Below are 16,248 nucleotides of genomic sequence, written 5' to 3'. Positions count from 1 at the left end.
GATGCTTCGAATTTCTGAATGGAAGGAATAGGCACTCAAGCACTTACACTACTTCTCTCAACATGGCATACTGGATTTCTTGGCCAAGGATGCTCCCTGTATTATCTCCTGTATTATTCTCTGTCCAGTTTGCCATCTTTCTCAGGGGCTGCAATGAATGCCTGCTGCATTAGCTCTTTGATTGTCCTGACAATGCATAATTCTGGGTCCAGGTACTAGAGAGGAAGCCCTGTAGCAGAAAAAGGACAAAGAATGCAGACTAAGGCATCCTGCTGCTAACTGAAACTTTAGTATTATTTATGCAATAACTCCTTCTGAATACTCATTTGAAGGGAAAAATGCCACAGCTCAAGCAATAAAGAGCTATAAATAGGTAAATTTAAAGCTCCTATCCCTTTTCTTTTTTTCTTTGTTCTCCAGTCAGAGAGCTAGTAAACTAATCTGCTAATCTGTAGTTACTTAAGCAGAACAAAAACAACAGGTTCATAAGCACAACTGGCCACTTTCTCCCCATCAGCAAGACAGTGGTTCTTTCTTCTGTGCTGAACACAGGATTAACCTGATTGGAACACATCTATGGATCTTAAGGATAGCATGATTTCAAGTTCTCTGCTTATTGTTTCACAAGTACACAATACTTTTTCATTTTCTAGTTATAGTACATTGTATATATATAATTTGTGAGATGTTTCAAGCATATCATAAGCATAACAAATGGATGCAAATACACATTTGAGTCATCATCCATTTGATGAACTATGTTCTTTCAGAAGAACGTAATTCATTGCATCACAGCGAGTACGATTATGCTACATTGAGGTAAGTGGGATACCAATTACAGTGGTTTAGAGCCAGTGCTAAGTACGATTGTGCTGCAGAGCAATTAAAAACTATTCTTTAATGAGTTCTAAAATAATCTCCTTAAAACAAAAGTGATCATTAAAATATTAGCAACAGTAATCCTACAGGTTAATATGCTCCATCCATATCCAGAAGGAGTTCTGCTGACGTGCATAAATTCAAAATCTATAAAAATTGGCAGTAGATTTTAACAGAAGACTGATAATAATTTCCTGGTCAAAACTGTAGTTATGAATGCTGGGGTTTTTTGGTTTGATTTGGTTTGGTTTTCCAAATCAAGCTTAGAGTCACTTGTCTTTTTAAAATCTGTTTAGAGCTACAAACTGAGGTTAACTCTTTTGGTAAGAAATGGGGGAAAAAGACTTTCTGTTAACGAACAGGATGTTGAGAAGACTTTGAGTAAAATTGCTTGTGAAAGATTTAAATTGGACTGTTCAGAATTTGAATTTTAATTGTTTGCTTAAACAAGCTATTGCCATTTAAAAGGCTATCCAAGCAGACAGTTCAAATTGAACTACATAGATAACCTAATGCAGTTAGCTGTCAAGCAAAAGAAATTCTGGTGTACTTTCACCGGAAGAAGCATCTTACCTTACTGCTACTTAGCAGGTTTACAGATTTGTTAGTTTGTCATGTAAAAATGACACAGCTTTGTGTTATTTACCTTTCTTCTCCTGGAACTTTAACACTGTCAGTGTTCTCATTTCCATATTTGTTTTCCTGGCACAAGTTAACAATGAGCTCACACCTGCTAAGACTGTGTTTACATTCAGGATGCGCTCTTAAAAATGCATATCTAATCTTGCACATGATATTACTGCTGTTGTCTACACTGATCTAATGCTTGCATACAACAGCCACCAGTTGTGTCTCAGTCTGATCTTTGCCCTGAAAGTCCTCCTTTTTCCTGGTCTTAAAAGGGAGAACCAGCTGACTTCAAACCTGGCAGCAATATTCCCATTCTGAAACCCCATATGGCACAAAATTTGTAGAGACAAAGCACACCACAGGATATGGGTAGAACTGACTCTGACAGAAAGAAGAAAAGGGAGCGCATAATACTTCTCATACAAACCCTTTATTTGGGTGAGCTTCAAAGTAAACCAATGGCAATTACAGCTAGATCATACTTTGTGGTGCTAATTCAGGCAGAAAAGTGACTGTCATTAGCCTTTCAGTTCTCAGGTATATCCCTGGCAACTGATTCAAACAATAATGGCAGCATCACACAAGTAGGTATTCAGAAGCATTTTAAAAAGTGAAACCCATAGTCATGAATATCCTCAGAAATAAGATTCAGTGAGTTTGCAAAGTTTAGAAACACCGGGGCAAGGGAACGGGAAAGGGGCAACTGCAAATTGGACAGGACTCCTCTTACGTTTATACACACACTGGCCAGGCAAGGAGAAACTGGTATATTACCATGAAAAGCATCAGGTTATTTTGAAAATATACAAAGACAATGTATTTGCAGTTTGGCTGTTTTAACAATATCACCTACCTTCACTCCATGTCCAATATCATCTAGAATTGTATAATCAATAGGTTTCCTGATGTAGCGAACTGGTCGCTCCAAGTTAGCTGGTGCAATGATTTTGTGAGTTCTTGAGGTGTTTTTGTTTGTAGTCAAGATACCAATTTCTCTTCTAGCAACTTTCTCTTTGTGAATGTCCACCGTCTACAAAAGACGCAGTGTATTTACTAACAGTGGTATGCATTTGAATACAGAGTCAGTATAAAAAAAAAAAATTTGAATCAGTTCCAATGTTTCGAAGATCTCTTTATACTGTGCTAAACATATCACTACATATATTTGATTACATCGTCTTTGTTCAATTTACTGTTGAACTTGCCACCTCTAAACCCACACTAATAGCTACAGGTTCTTTGGGTTTTCTGTTACTCCCATTCTTTACAACTTAGCAAAATTCCTCCTCCTTTCTATTCTTAGTAGTTCCCATTAATTTACTGACACTGTTTTATACGATTCCTTCAATTAGCTTTCTTAATTTTACAGTTGGTTTCTAAGGTCATCTTTGAAATAGCCTCCAACTAGATGAAGTGTAAGGATACCTTTCCAAACCTTAACTTTTATGACCTGAAAAACAAGCCATAAGCAGGGTTTTCTTACACTGTAAAACAGTTTGCTAAACTAGGACTGGTAGTTAGTTATATGATAGAATAAAATTTCACTCAGACAAATGGACAAAATATTTCAGTCATTACAAATCACTCATCACAAAGCAATGATTAGATTTTAGAAGGTGCTCAGTACTAATTTATCCACAATGAAGTCAGTGGTTAAGTCCAGTGCCTTCACTTAGAGTGCCTAAGGCCAACACTGAAAATCCCTCCCTCCTCATATTACAACAAGTACCACAGCAGAATCTCTAGTGTAAGACAAAGCTCTGCTGAAAATTTGTTGCCTAAAAACATGTACTTGAATCTTGTTTGGTAACAAGACTAGGAAAAAGTTACCAAAAAGTTTATGTATCCTTTCCAGGAAAGTAAAATCTCTTAAAATAATGGTGGACGGAGTTGCTTGCATCATGTAAAACAAAAATAATTCCTTGCTCACAAAACAGCTTTCCTTATAGGAAATTGACCAGATTTGTGAACAAACATTTTAGCTACAGGCTAAAAAAAAAGTAAGAAAACAGCCAGAATCACCACCATTAGGATTTCTAAACATTCATAGGATTTCTTGTTACCACTTTAGTGACCGTAAGTGGCACCAGGAAGACTTTTCACAGTTAGGAGACAGGCTCTGCAGTAACTAAGGAACAGGTATAAATGAGAACTCCTTTTCAGAACACACATTTTTAAAATTTTATTTCTCTGTGGGCAGGGACTGGGGCAGTGGGGTTGGTTACACTGTTTTACCCCTTTTTTTGTGCTACTGATAGCAAAACAAGCAAAATGGACCCTGTATTACCTTGTGCAACCATCACAACCTTTAAAACTACAAAAATTTTTAAAAAAGCAAACAAAAAAACCCCAAAAAACCCCAACACTTCCAAGAAGTTGTTTCTTCACATTCTTTCCAGAGAAAAATTTCCACAAATACCAAGGGCATTATATGGAAGCTTAAATTACTATCTATCAAGATTACCTAGTATTTTCCAGCAACATATTTTCAAGATCTTGCAACTTTGCTAAAATTAAACACTGAAAATGGCTTTGTCATGTACATTTCTGCCACCTCTGGTACCACCTGCCTAGAACTGTAAGGTTTCTACTAAAGCTGCACAGCTATTTCTTAAAACACAGCTATAGAAAAAATAGATTATTCAAGGTCAAAATCTGTTGGCAACCCTCTCTTTGGAAAGCTTGAGTTCATTGAGCAATGATTTGAAATTTAATAGGGGTAGTTAAACTATCTAGGACATATCCTCCATCACCCTCACAAAAACTCACCCAGATTTGGCCAATATATAAACTCTGCAGAAATTCACTGTTCATACAAGCTTAACAGAAACACATATACTTCTACGACTACTAAACAACTAAACCGCTCTCCAACCAATTTTGCCAGAGTCCTTCCTGAAGTTCCCTGTGATGACCAGGTCTATATACCATCCCCCAATACAACAGTGCAGATCAGATCTTCATAGCTCTTACCATATTATTGATTGTACAAGCACCAGTCCAAACAGAGCACATAAACATGTTCCAGGCCAGAGTACCAAAAGCGTACCATTCTGCATCAGGATAAGATTCAATATTTTATATTCCATCACAGGTTTTTATCCCTTCTCTGTGCCAGACCTGTGCTTTTGCAGCATAGTGGAAGGAGAAGTTGTGGAACAAGCAGCTGTCAGACCAAAGAGACCGTCTATAGAATCCTCACCTCATCTCTTGAGGAGTTAGAAAGCACGTACTTTCTTGACAAGCGAATGGTATGTGACTGCAACAACTTGGAGGACAGTCTCATGTTTAATACCACTGAGAAATTCAATCTCTATGATTATCTCAGACTTCATCTGTGATCTAGACATGTCACTAGAGAACTGCAGAAACATTACACTGACCCTTGTATGTTGTCTCACAGGCCTCTGATACCATTTGCTAGAATGTTGAACAACCTCAGCTGCACCTCAAATGCTATATGATGTTTCAAATGTACTGAAGCATCAGAACCTTATGGGTCTGAATCTGGTCATTCAAAACTAGTTTATGCCTTGGACACTATGCTCTCAGAGCCTTAATTTTGATCTACAAATCAGAAAGAAAGTAAAGTAATTAGTGCAGTGTTGGCAAGAGGATTTCTTCCTTTCTCTCCATTTCAAGTGCTTGACCACTGCAACTTCAAAGATGTTCTTTTAGTATTTTCTTATGCAATTATCTGTAAATACAGTGTGAGTACAGATACTTAATGCACGTTATTGTAGCAATGGTATCTTGGCACTGTGAAAACTTGTTTCTATGAATGAAAAGCGTTGTTTTTTAATTATTCATAGGAGTTGTGAGTACAAATGGTTTCCTTAAGGACTATGGTGATCAGTGAGGCATGACTACAGTAACAAACAATGAAATGCATAAAACCTAATTAAAACCTGAAGGTCATCTAATGGGAATTCTCTTGCATGATGACTCAGAACATCTTTTTTACCTTGAATAGCTATGGAATGACTAAGAGTATAAAACCAGCACCTAATTATGGTATATACTCCTAAAATTGTATTGAAAAGCATTTTGCTGGCAAGTTTTTCAAAAATTTCATTTTCTTGCTTAGTAGACTACTGGAGTCATAAGATCTTAAGACACCTATAAAACAGCAGAAAGGAACACTGTGGTATTTGATTAGTAGAGAAAGGAACAAAGATTAACCTGCTACTATACTTATCCCCAACACACAGGTAATTATTGCTTCCAGTACTATCTATCATAAATCCCTTAAGTGAGACAGAAGAATGCTAGCAGAATGTTTATTCAGCAGTTTAGAAACTTCTACTGAGAAGTTTTTGGGGTTAGAGCTGGACTAACAAAACACCTGACTTGGAGAGTCTGTCAGGAAAAGCAGATGAGATGCACTGTGCCCTTCTGTAACTTAAAACACTGTTTTCTAACAAGAAATTTCAGACTCCTGACAGCATTACTACGCTTTTTTTTCCTCCATAGCTCCATTACCTTTGGCAAAAGCTTTTAAATGACAGTTTGTTAGACGTTAGGTTCATTACTATCATCTTTTCATATGCTTTCCAAGATGCCTGCAATAAGCCAAGGGATAGCTTAAGGGGAAAAAAAAAAAAAAAAGGTATAAACCACTGCATTTTTTCCTATTAGGAATTTTCTGGCCATTTTGAAAAATCAAGTTTCCATACTGAATTCAATAAAAACAGCCTCAAGATCTGTAAAGATTAAAATAGAAAAAACATTAAATCATTTCTGGGATTCCAAAGTTAACACTATTTACCACTTCACTTAAAAGTCACTGAACTCGGAGTTTTGAGAAATATTTTCTTCTACCTGGAAGTGAAATTTCTCAAAGTATTAAATTAGTACTTCTGCTGGTTTGGGCTGGTGTAGAGTTAATTTTTTTCATAGTAGCTGCTATGGGGCTATGTTTTGGATTTGTGCTGAAAGCAGTGTTGGTAATACCGAGATGTTTTCCTTACTGCTGAGCAGTGCTTTACACAGGGTCAAGGCCTTTTCTGCTCCTCACGCCATCCCACCAGCGAGGAGGCTGGGGGTGCACAAGAAGTTGGGAGGGGGGACAGCTGACCCCAACTGCCCAAAGAGATATTCCAGACCATACAATGTCATGCTCAGCAATATAAAGCTGGGGGGAGGTTGGCAGAAGGGCCGCTGCTCAGGGACTGGCTGGGCATTGGTCAGTTGGTGGTAAGCAATTGTTTTCATTTGCATCACTTCTCTTTCTTGGGTTTTAATTCTTTCTGTTATTTTCCTTTTCATTACAATTCATTATCATCACCATCATCATCATCATTATTATTATTATATTTCAGTTATTAAACTGTTTTTATCTCAAACCACGATTTTTCTCACTTTTACTCTTCTGATTCTCTCCTCACAACCTGCTGGGGGGGGAGCGAGCAAGCAGCTGCATGGTACTTAATTGCTGGCCAGGGTTAAACCACAACAGCACTTTGAAAGTCTAAACTGTAGTGAAATTTCAGAAATAAAAGTCTCCAGAAGTCTCGATTTCTTCTTCTTCTTCTTCTCCTCAAAACATTCCAATTTAAATTTATCGATTTATTGGCAGTCTGTTAGTCTGGGCTTTTAAAATGAAGTTTAAAAAAATCTTAGAAGAAAATGTCGCTTAAATTTAGTGTTGCTGGGCTTTTTTTTTTTTTTTAAAGCTTATTTGATAGAATTTAAACAAACTAGTTGCAAATTACCCTGAGAAATGGATTATTACTTTAAAATGAGTAATTGTCTAGTTCTGACATGTTAGAAATGTAACATTAATTGCCTCAACTCAAGTTGTATGGAACTTACACACAAAGAAAGAGGTCATGATACAAAAATGCTGAAAAGCTACTTGCTCCATGAACAGGTATGATATACTGTGGAAAATTAGACTTGCATTACCATTTTGGAAAGAGTTTGGATATTCTTGTAACTTGCAAGAATAACACAACTGAAAATGGTTACAAGCCTTTACTAACTTATCAATGGAAAGTCCAAGTGAACTTCCCTGCAGAGACCAACCAGCTCACCCATATTGCTACAGTTCAGCTAAGCAACACATGCTGACTACAGAGAAGTTTAAGTCTGTGGTCTGCTCAATACCTGTTCTCACAGCCGGTATCATGGGAGTCAGATTCTGCAAGAAGAAGATGAAGCAGATTTCTCCATCGTGCAGTGACATTGGAGATAACTCATCACTATCACTCACCTTTATGTTAACATGCTTGTTTATATAATTAGCAGCAGAGAAGAGTTTTAAAGATGACCTTGCTATCTAAGAGTATTTTATAACTAAACCTGAAAAAACATTTCTCACCATACAAACGCTAAAACCTGACAATCTGCCATATTAAATTAAAGAATTTGGACATTAGCAACATTTCACAGTGTCTGCTAACTTGAAAACTGTAACACAGTTTTTTTAACAAGTATAAATATTTATACAGATGATCTGTATTTAGGATTTAGATTTTAAGCCAAATATGAAACACTGCATATCATCTAGTTCTGGACAAGGTTCAAGAAGGCAAATAAGAACAGATTCATCAGCTTTCAGACCAAATCAAAGTAATCCTAAATTTTAAACCAATAGCACTTAATCACTTGCATAAAAATAATTTCAATGGTAATGATTTCCTTATTCAGGACCTATATATAATCTGAAAAACCACAAATGATTATCAGCTTCCTTTTCAGCTCTTTCATTAAGTTGGCATTTAGAAAGAAACATACAAAGTGACATAAACTGGCATTCTATCAATGAACAGAGAACTAGAATATTTTATCTTCTAAAGTTAATCACGTCTCTTTCAGTTTGAGCTACACTTCAACAAGACAAGCACTTTTGAAAAAGTTTTCTTACTAAAAGCCAAATGATTTTGCTCCCTTCTTTGGAGAATATGTGAAATTCCAAATCAGAATTAAAAGCAGAATTACACATCCAGAGATCATAATTTGCATTAGTGTCTTCTAAACTTAAATATCAATACCTACTGACCAAAGCATTAATGCACTGCGAGCAGATGGTAATTACCAACATGTTTTCTGTTCTACATTACTGACATCATTTCAAGTCAGACTGACTGAAATCATAACTTGGCAATGAGGTATTGCACCATGAGGCATTTTAAGCGGTACTAGAAAAAGTCCACTAAACTTTACACCCAACATAAAAAAGACCCAGGAAGTCTTCTGCAGGTTAGGCTTGTTCCAGAAGTATAATCAAATTTCCTGAGAAGAAATTATTTATTACACAGAAATTATGACAAAATAAATTCATTTTTAAAAGAAAAATAACCACTGAAATTAAGACAGATTATATAACCATCTACAACATTGGTATCATGGGATGAAGCCATTTCTGAACATACTGAATTCAACTTAATAAAGTCCCTCGGATCAACACACTTCCTGTATGTAATATCCAAAATTCAAATACTGTCTGCTCCTCTGATATCATTTCTTCCATGAAGATTTGGGAGCATCCTACATATGGATGATGCAGACTCAAAAAAAACCCAAAACAAAACAGAAAAACACACTCAATTTTCAATTTTACAGCAATATTAAAAAAAAACCCAAACCTAACTTCTTTTGGTTGTTCAAGTGCAGCCTATGAATTTTGGCAGATACATCTTCATTAGGTGTTGGGCGCTGGTAATTTTGTGCTCCATTTTAAATAACTAGCCATTTTGTATAAATGCCAAAGACAATCTAACCTAGCATCTCAATCTGCATAAATCTCAGCTTCTCAGAAGGAAAAAAAAATCAAAATGCTATGGCCCTTTCCCCAAAAAGCTACTTTACAGAAACTGTGTGACAAAATGAACTTTCTACATCTATAAAATACAAAATCCAATGAATCCGAATAATTTTATTCACATACAGTCTTTTGCGTTGAGCTCTTAAATAGTTGAAATACTTGTCAGCTGGCACTAGCCTGTCAAGAAGCACATACATATACACACAAGCACACACACACATATATACACACACAGAGCATATATATGGCACATATACATATACACACAAGCACACACACACATATATACACACACAGAGCATATATATGGCACATATACATACACACACACAGAGTAATCTGTGACATTTTCTGGAAAAAAAAAATGAATTGACTTGTCCATGGATTAACAAGAAGCATGAAGCATGCAGCAGAAGAAATCAAACTTCTCAGCTTGTTTTTGAGGATGCAGTTGAATGAGATAACTGAGGCAATCTAATGGCGTACTACTACCAGAAGGGAAAATTCTTCCCACCCCTTCCTTTGTACCTGCTCTGGAATTCATCTGACCCCTCACTGAGCCAATTCAGCCCATTAAGCTAGCATAAAATTATTCACTTCTTTTGCTGGTTCAAACCTCTACTAGCTTAGCAACCCTTTCAGCACGAGCAAGTTAACAGACCAGCTCAATCTGCTTATTTCCTACCTTACACAGCTCCTACTTTCAGATGTCTTTCTAAATACCACAATATCCTTTATTTTAATTTATGACATTATCACATGGAAATCAAGAAACCCTAGCAGCCAAAATCTATCGATCAAATAAGACACAAAATATTCAGTAAGGATGCCAATCAACTCTCCAGTAACAGAAAAACAGAAAGCCCTGTATCATTGCTCTTAATTTCTCTTTTAATCTGTCATTGGCATGTAAACCTCCACTAAATCTATCATCCATCCTCAGCCCACTCTGGCAGTCAAAATTCTCTCATCATCAGTGTGGTGATGGGACATGGGTTCCTGATAATAGTAGCTTAGTTTATTGCTGCTCAGAAAAACTGCAAACAATGGCAGGAGTTCTCCAGCCATGCACAAACCTGAAACATTAATTTTGCCTTCTGTTCATGTCATTGCAAAGTACATTTTATTAAGAAAAGCCAGGAACAAAGTATTCTTGTCATCTATGCTTTTGTCATTAGATGCCAGTATTACAGCAACAGGAAAATTAAAAAGATGACACGTATTGTTTTCCACCATCCATTTCATATTTCTTTCTTTTAATTTTAAGTGCCTGTAGCCAATAAATACTAAGTGCAGTAAGTCACCAAACAGGAGTTGGAAAGCTTAATCTGTCCCTTAACATAATATACTGATTTTTCAATTACCAATTTTTCTGTGCTTTTCACTTAAGTAGAATGGCCCACTCTCCAAACAATAAACTGGCCAAGAATACATTTAACCTCTTTTCCCATGTAAAATGCTTACACTAACAGAGATACAAGATCACACAATGACACCCATTCCCAGAATTACTATGAGAAGAAATGCATCCTTCTGTTTTAAATGCAACTATATTTCTCATTCACAAAATGTCAGGTGAGAGTTTTACTTGCTATGTAATTTCAAGAACAAATCAGGAAAAAAGTCTCACTTGTGAAATATGGTTGATTGAAGACTCCATGCGTCGAAGTTGGGATGCCTGGATATCCAGCATTTGGAGAACATTGTTGGCCAAAGTGTTGATCAGATAGGCTACGCTTGCTAATGACTGAGTTGTGTAGGCTTTGGTTTCTTCCAGGGCTCGCTGCTTATCTGCTGACTAGAAGCAGAAATAAAAGGTTTATTTACTAAAGTCTCTCACACAAAGATTCTTGGAATGTCTTTGGCCTGTCTTTAAAGCACAAAGAATTACACAAGTCAAACTAATTCTACATCGAAGTTACCATTTTTCCCGCTTTCCATTCATTCCACAAAAGATACTTTGTGTTTTAAGAGCTTCTATACTTTATAAAAGGAATTAAGCTAGTATACAACATGGTCATCTTTTCTTGAAATACTTAAAGTGCAACTTTTTATACAGTATTTAGCCATAAACTTTAAAAACACTCTGAGATACTTATTCTTTAGTTCTGCTAAACTTTGCATTATTTAGAACTATTTAGTTCTTCTAAACTTTGTACTTCAATTAGATCTCATAACAGCCTGCAAGGATCTGCCAAATACCATATTCCTCATCTCTCCCAATTATTTGGACCTCATTATTGTCACAAATGGTCGTTCACAGTGAATGAACTATAATTACTCCCTTAAAATAGTAGCTGAATAAAATGAGAGGACTCATTTTTTAAAATAACAAGTCCATGTTTTCTTTTTAAACGTATTTTGTGCTTTTTCACAGTCAGTATTTTCTTCTATGAAGAATTAGTATGATCCATTTTTCTAGTAGTAGAGGACCTAAAAATATCAAGGCTATCAAGCCAGAAGACATCCATTAGAAGTTTTAAAACATACATACATTTCAAACAACATTAAAAATAATAAGCCAAAAGTCTAGTTGTCAGGGTTCTGTGTTTGTCCTTGAACAATAGTTAACATCACCAAGATCTAATTCAGTACAAAGAATACAGATTAAAGCACTGGTAAAACATACAATTAAGATGCTAAGAAACTTTCCAGCTTCCAAGGCTTTGGAATACCCTGAATTTCACTTTTAGGTGATCTTTAGCCACCTCACAGGCTGATGGTGCTGTTTCTAAAGCAACAGTTGACAAATGTTCTCTACTCCCACCTGCCATTATAATACTGTATTTCATAATTTCCTTTTCTTTATATATTTTTCACAGAGGTAGGGTATCAAGATTCAAGAAATGTGCTTTTATTAGAGGGGGAATATAAAATCATTCCATATCTTTCAGCACAAGCTGAATCTACCATCCATTTTATTATATGTACTTTGGGAAACACTGAAAGTAAGGACATATCTATTTCAGGAAAATAATTCTTACAGCCAAAGGTATTTCCTGAGATGTTGTAGTAAGACCCTTAAAAGAAGACTGCTACCTTTCAAGAAAAAAAAAACCACCCACACATGTAAACACAGACACAGGACTTCAATTAAAAGCTCACATGAAAGATATTCAGTATTTTTTCTTTCCTGGCAACCTTTCCTCTGTCCACAAACAACAATGATGACTCGGTTGGCCTGTCAGCATTCCTTTTTGCAGGCCACACTGGTACCACTTCCTAGTCTGCTTCTAGAAAGGAGGACAGCAGCAGTTGCTGTTCAGCCATACAAGAGCTCCCACGATGGTGAAGGAGGGGGAGGAATGCTGTAGAATGTAAGCATTCTTGCCTAGCTGTTTCTTTCCCATGCAGCAGACAAAACCAGACCCAGCAGCAGAAGGAATTGAAAATTTTAAGAGACAGCTTCTCAGGGCACAGTATGATGATGTTGCCCAACAGAGCAAACTTGTAAAGGCTGCCTTATATCCAGCTATAAAGAAGTTAGGCAAATGCTATCCCCAGACCCCATTTAAGAACTCACGACTTTTAGCCAGCCGGACAGCATGTCTTTTATATAAAAGAGCTTCAAACTCAGCTTAAGGACTCCCTAATGAAGGAACACAGAGCTCTTTGCCTCTACTCTCACACTGCTGGCTTACAAATACACTCTTTCTTTCCCTCTCCCTACTCATAACCTCAGCTCAGTCTGCAAATATCACTACAGCAGGCATATATACCACCAGACACTTTCACAGCTATTCAAACTATTTCTGAATGGCAATAATAAAAATGACCAGAAGCTTGTCAGTTTTGCTTTGCAGCTGCTGACAAAGTCTATTTATAGAAGCAGAAACTGCCGATTTACATTAGCACACTGTACATCCAGAAGAGCTGAGTAGAAGCCAGCAAACCCAATATTTTTTTCATTAATAGCCCAAGTGTCGAGAACAAAAGGAAAACAATCTATCATTTTAGAAATTATGAGCCTCTACCATGGTTTTACTGCTTCAAGAAGCACAAATATGAATATGTGTTCAGAGCTAGTCCTTCCACTGATATAACCTAATAGGCAAATTCAAGTCACCCCCATTCACACCCATTCAAACCAACAAGGAACTGGCTTCTCAATGTTCAAACACATTAAAAATTTCGTAAAACAACAATCCTATAAACACATTTGGAACTGTTACTAGCACACAAACCCTTTTGATTGAGAGGTCTAGTTTCTGTATTTGGCTGATAACCTGAACAACTATGATTTGCTCTGCATGCCTTTATACAGAACCCAAAATTCTGTGAAGCAAACTCCACTCATGCTTGGCACAGCAAAATTAAACTTTGAACTTTCTCCCTGTATACTGAAAGATGCAGAATATGTTGAATTTTCAAATTAAAATGACTGTTTGAACCCACTGTTGTCAAGCCATTTCACAACAACAACAACAAAATTAATTAATGACAGCATTTTAAAACAATTAAGTTTACCCTAAAAACCTTGAAGAGGTAAAAACTTGGGTCTCACACAATGACTAGGAACCAGTCTGGAATACTTATAGCAAATCTAAAGTTCCCCTGTGGAGATGTAATAATAAATGTCAGTTAAAATATAACTTTAAACAGTAAGTTGTGTTTAGTATGAAATCTAACTTTCAATTTGGAAAGCAGACTTCCAGAGATGGTAACTTATCATATGCTCCTGTGTAAAAAGCTCCCCATGTATATTTCCGATAGCCATCAAATTATATTGCTTACAACTGTTGCCATGCTCAAACCTAGCAACAGATTTAGACAACTAAATGGTACACTGGTAACTATCTGAGTGTGTAACTATGTAACTAAAGATATTCCTGCAAATAAGATAATGATTTCAAGTTATCAGTAAACCAAATTCAAACATAACCCTCATCAAACTAAGGTCTGATACTCTGATCTTCAGAACAACAAAATACCAGCCAATATGCTTCATGCCTGACTGTAAGGCAGGCAAAAAGTTTTTTCAATATCCACATCTACCAAAATTCTCTAGTGAAAGATAAAAATACTAATCTGGCCTTAATCAAACTGATAGCCTCTCAACGCTAGTTTCAGTAACCTATGGAATACTGTTTCTATGTAGAATATTGAAAAAAAAAGAGAAACATATTCTGCTATGTTCATTATAACAAAATGAAGACTCGTTACAGTGAATACTTAAGGATATTAACCAGGGTCCTTGAAGCCCTTCAGTTCTCAGAACATTTGCAGTCAGCATGATCAAGAACTGGTAGCAAGTATGTTTTCAGTGCCTTGACCTAAATTAAATGCCATGAAACAGACCATTGAATATCTCTCCATTTTAAAGTTTTTAAATATCTTTAATCTAGCACTCATGCATGTAAAATTTTGCAGGCCTATGAAAAAAAATGGACATCGTAACATCTATACACACACCACTTAGAGAAGCAACGCTTCCAACTGTTATATCAGCTTGATCTGTACTTTTTTAAATGGATATTAAATTTAAGTAATCAAAGCCATCGTTTGACAAATAAGTCTTCTACAACACTGCCAACATGGACAGCCTCTCATTCCTAGTCCTAACACATCCATTCTGTTGTGACAGTACTTTATCTGTAGGGCCGCGTGGTGGCTTGAGTACCTAATGTAGTTTACAAAAAAACCTAAGAAACAAATGGTTATTTTAAACTCCAGTCAATTCCATTATTCCTTGCCGTGCAAACTTGCAAACACTTGCCCTAGCAAAACTAAGTAGATGTTACAAAGGAAGAGCAAATGACGTTTACTAAATCATGGTCTGAGCAACTAATCATGTATTATGGACTCAGGTTCTAGTTTCATCAACAGTACCTGTGGAGGTAGAGGTCCCCAACAGAAGCTGCACACTCCCTTTGCTGTAGCAAATTAGACCAGGAGGCGAGTCCCAAACAAAAATTATCTGATCCGTAAACCAAAATATGAGTTTTCCCTCATCCAAACCACTGCATAGCCACAGAAACACAGGGAAGCACACAATCAAGAATAAAGAGGGAAGAACTATCCAGAGTTGCTTCACTTGCTAAAGAAAAGGAACAAGTGCTGGAAAGTAGATATCACTGCAGTTTTGCCAGCCCTCAACTACCTATAACTTTTTTTTCACAAGACCTGTGGACAGTGCCTCATTTGTTTCCCTTAATATTTTTCCATTAACTGTGTTAAGAATGCTGCTGCATCTCCACCTTTTAAACTTCCAGCTTCGACTTTTCAGACAATGTTAAGAAGATACTTAGCACCACAGCTGGATCATCTTCACAGCCTTAAAAATTTAAAATGTTTGGATCATTGATGTCTTCTGTGCCCACCTTATCCAATTCACATGCAGCAGCTTAGCATCTATTCTGTTTATCATTTTTCTCCACACAATCCATACATCAGGTGGTCCATGCTGAGTCACAAAGCAGCATCCTTTTCTCCTGCTCTCAGTGAGCAGTAACTAAGAGCACCATTTTAACTCAGCACAGAGAGCTCATCTGATACTCCTGCCACCCACATATGGGATGAGGATGGTGTCAGCTGCTACTGGGAGAGGCTACCTCTGTTGCAGCGGGAAGTGGTACCCCATGCACTTAGCCACAGCAGCACCTATTGCTCTGCCCAGCCCTCCCCTGGAGAATGTCTTCCATTTGTAGGAAGCACCCACTACTAAAACAGTTGTTTTGCCTCCTCCAGAAAACAAAACACAACAAAACTATAGACTAGATGGAAATATTTCACAGGATGGATCCCGTCTGAGAGCTACAACATAGACTACAGTGACTACTCTATACGGAGCTGGGGCTTTTAGATAACAGAAGATCGAAGTCATTCAAGTCAGCTACAAATGCACAGACTTCACAGTCAGAAAAGGCATGGATTACATACACAGTATGTGCTTGCTTTCAAACACTGGAGAATTATTAAGTTTCCACTTTCACATACCAGTCCAAACAAAGATGGACACTAAGTCTAATACA

General features: G+C 36.8%; 1 protein-coding gene across 12 annotated transcripts in view; it reads right to left on the bottom strand.

Moving 5' to 3' along the window:
• The window catches only part of ABI2 (abl interactor 2), a 72,522-nt gene that overhangs the window by 31,168 nt on the left and 25,106 nt on the right, over positions 1 to 16,248 (bottom strand). For 8 of the 12 annotated variants that reach the window (XM_069781636.1, XM_069781638.1, XM_069781640.1 and 5 more), the window contains exons 2-3: positions 10,908 to 11,075; positions 2,363 to 2,539 (exon numbers count right to left, since the gene is read on the bottom strand). In XM_069781636.1, the coding sequence (XP_069637737.1) occupies positions 2,363 to 2,539; positions 10,908 to 11,075 (345 nt within the window). The remainder of the gene's footprint in view (positions 1 to 2,362; positions 2,540 to 10,907; positions 11,076 to 16,248) is intronic. The other 4 variants (XM_069781641.1, XM_069781647.1, XM_069781648.1 and 1 more) reach the window with 1 other exon arrangement.

This window comes from Haliaeetus albicilla, chromosome 4 (assembly GCF_947461875.1).
Source record: "Haliaeetus albicilla chromosome 4, bHalAlb1.1, whole genome shotgun sequence".
Classification (NCBI taxonomy): Eukaryota; Metazoa; Chordata; class Aves; order Accipitriformes; family Accipitridae; genus Haliaeetus; species Haliaeetus albicilla.
The sequence above is the reverse complement of the archived record's forward strand: the minus strand, read 5'-3'. Positions and strand labels throughout refer to the sequence as shown.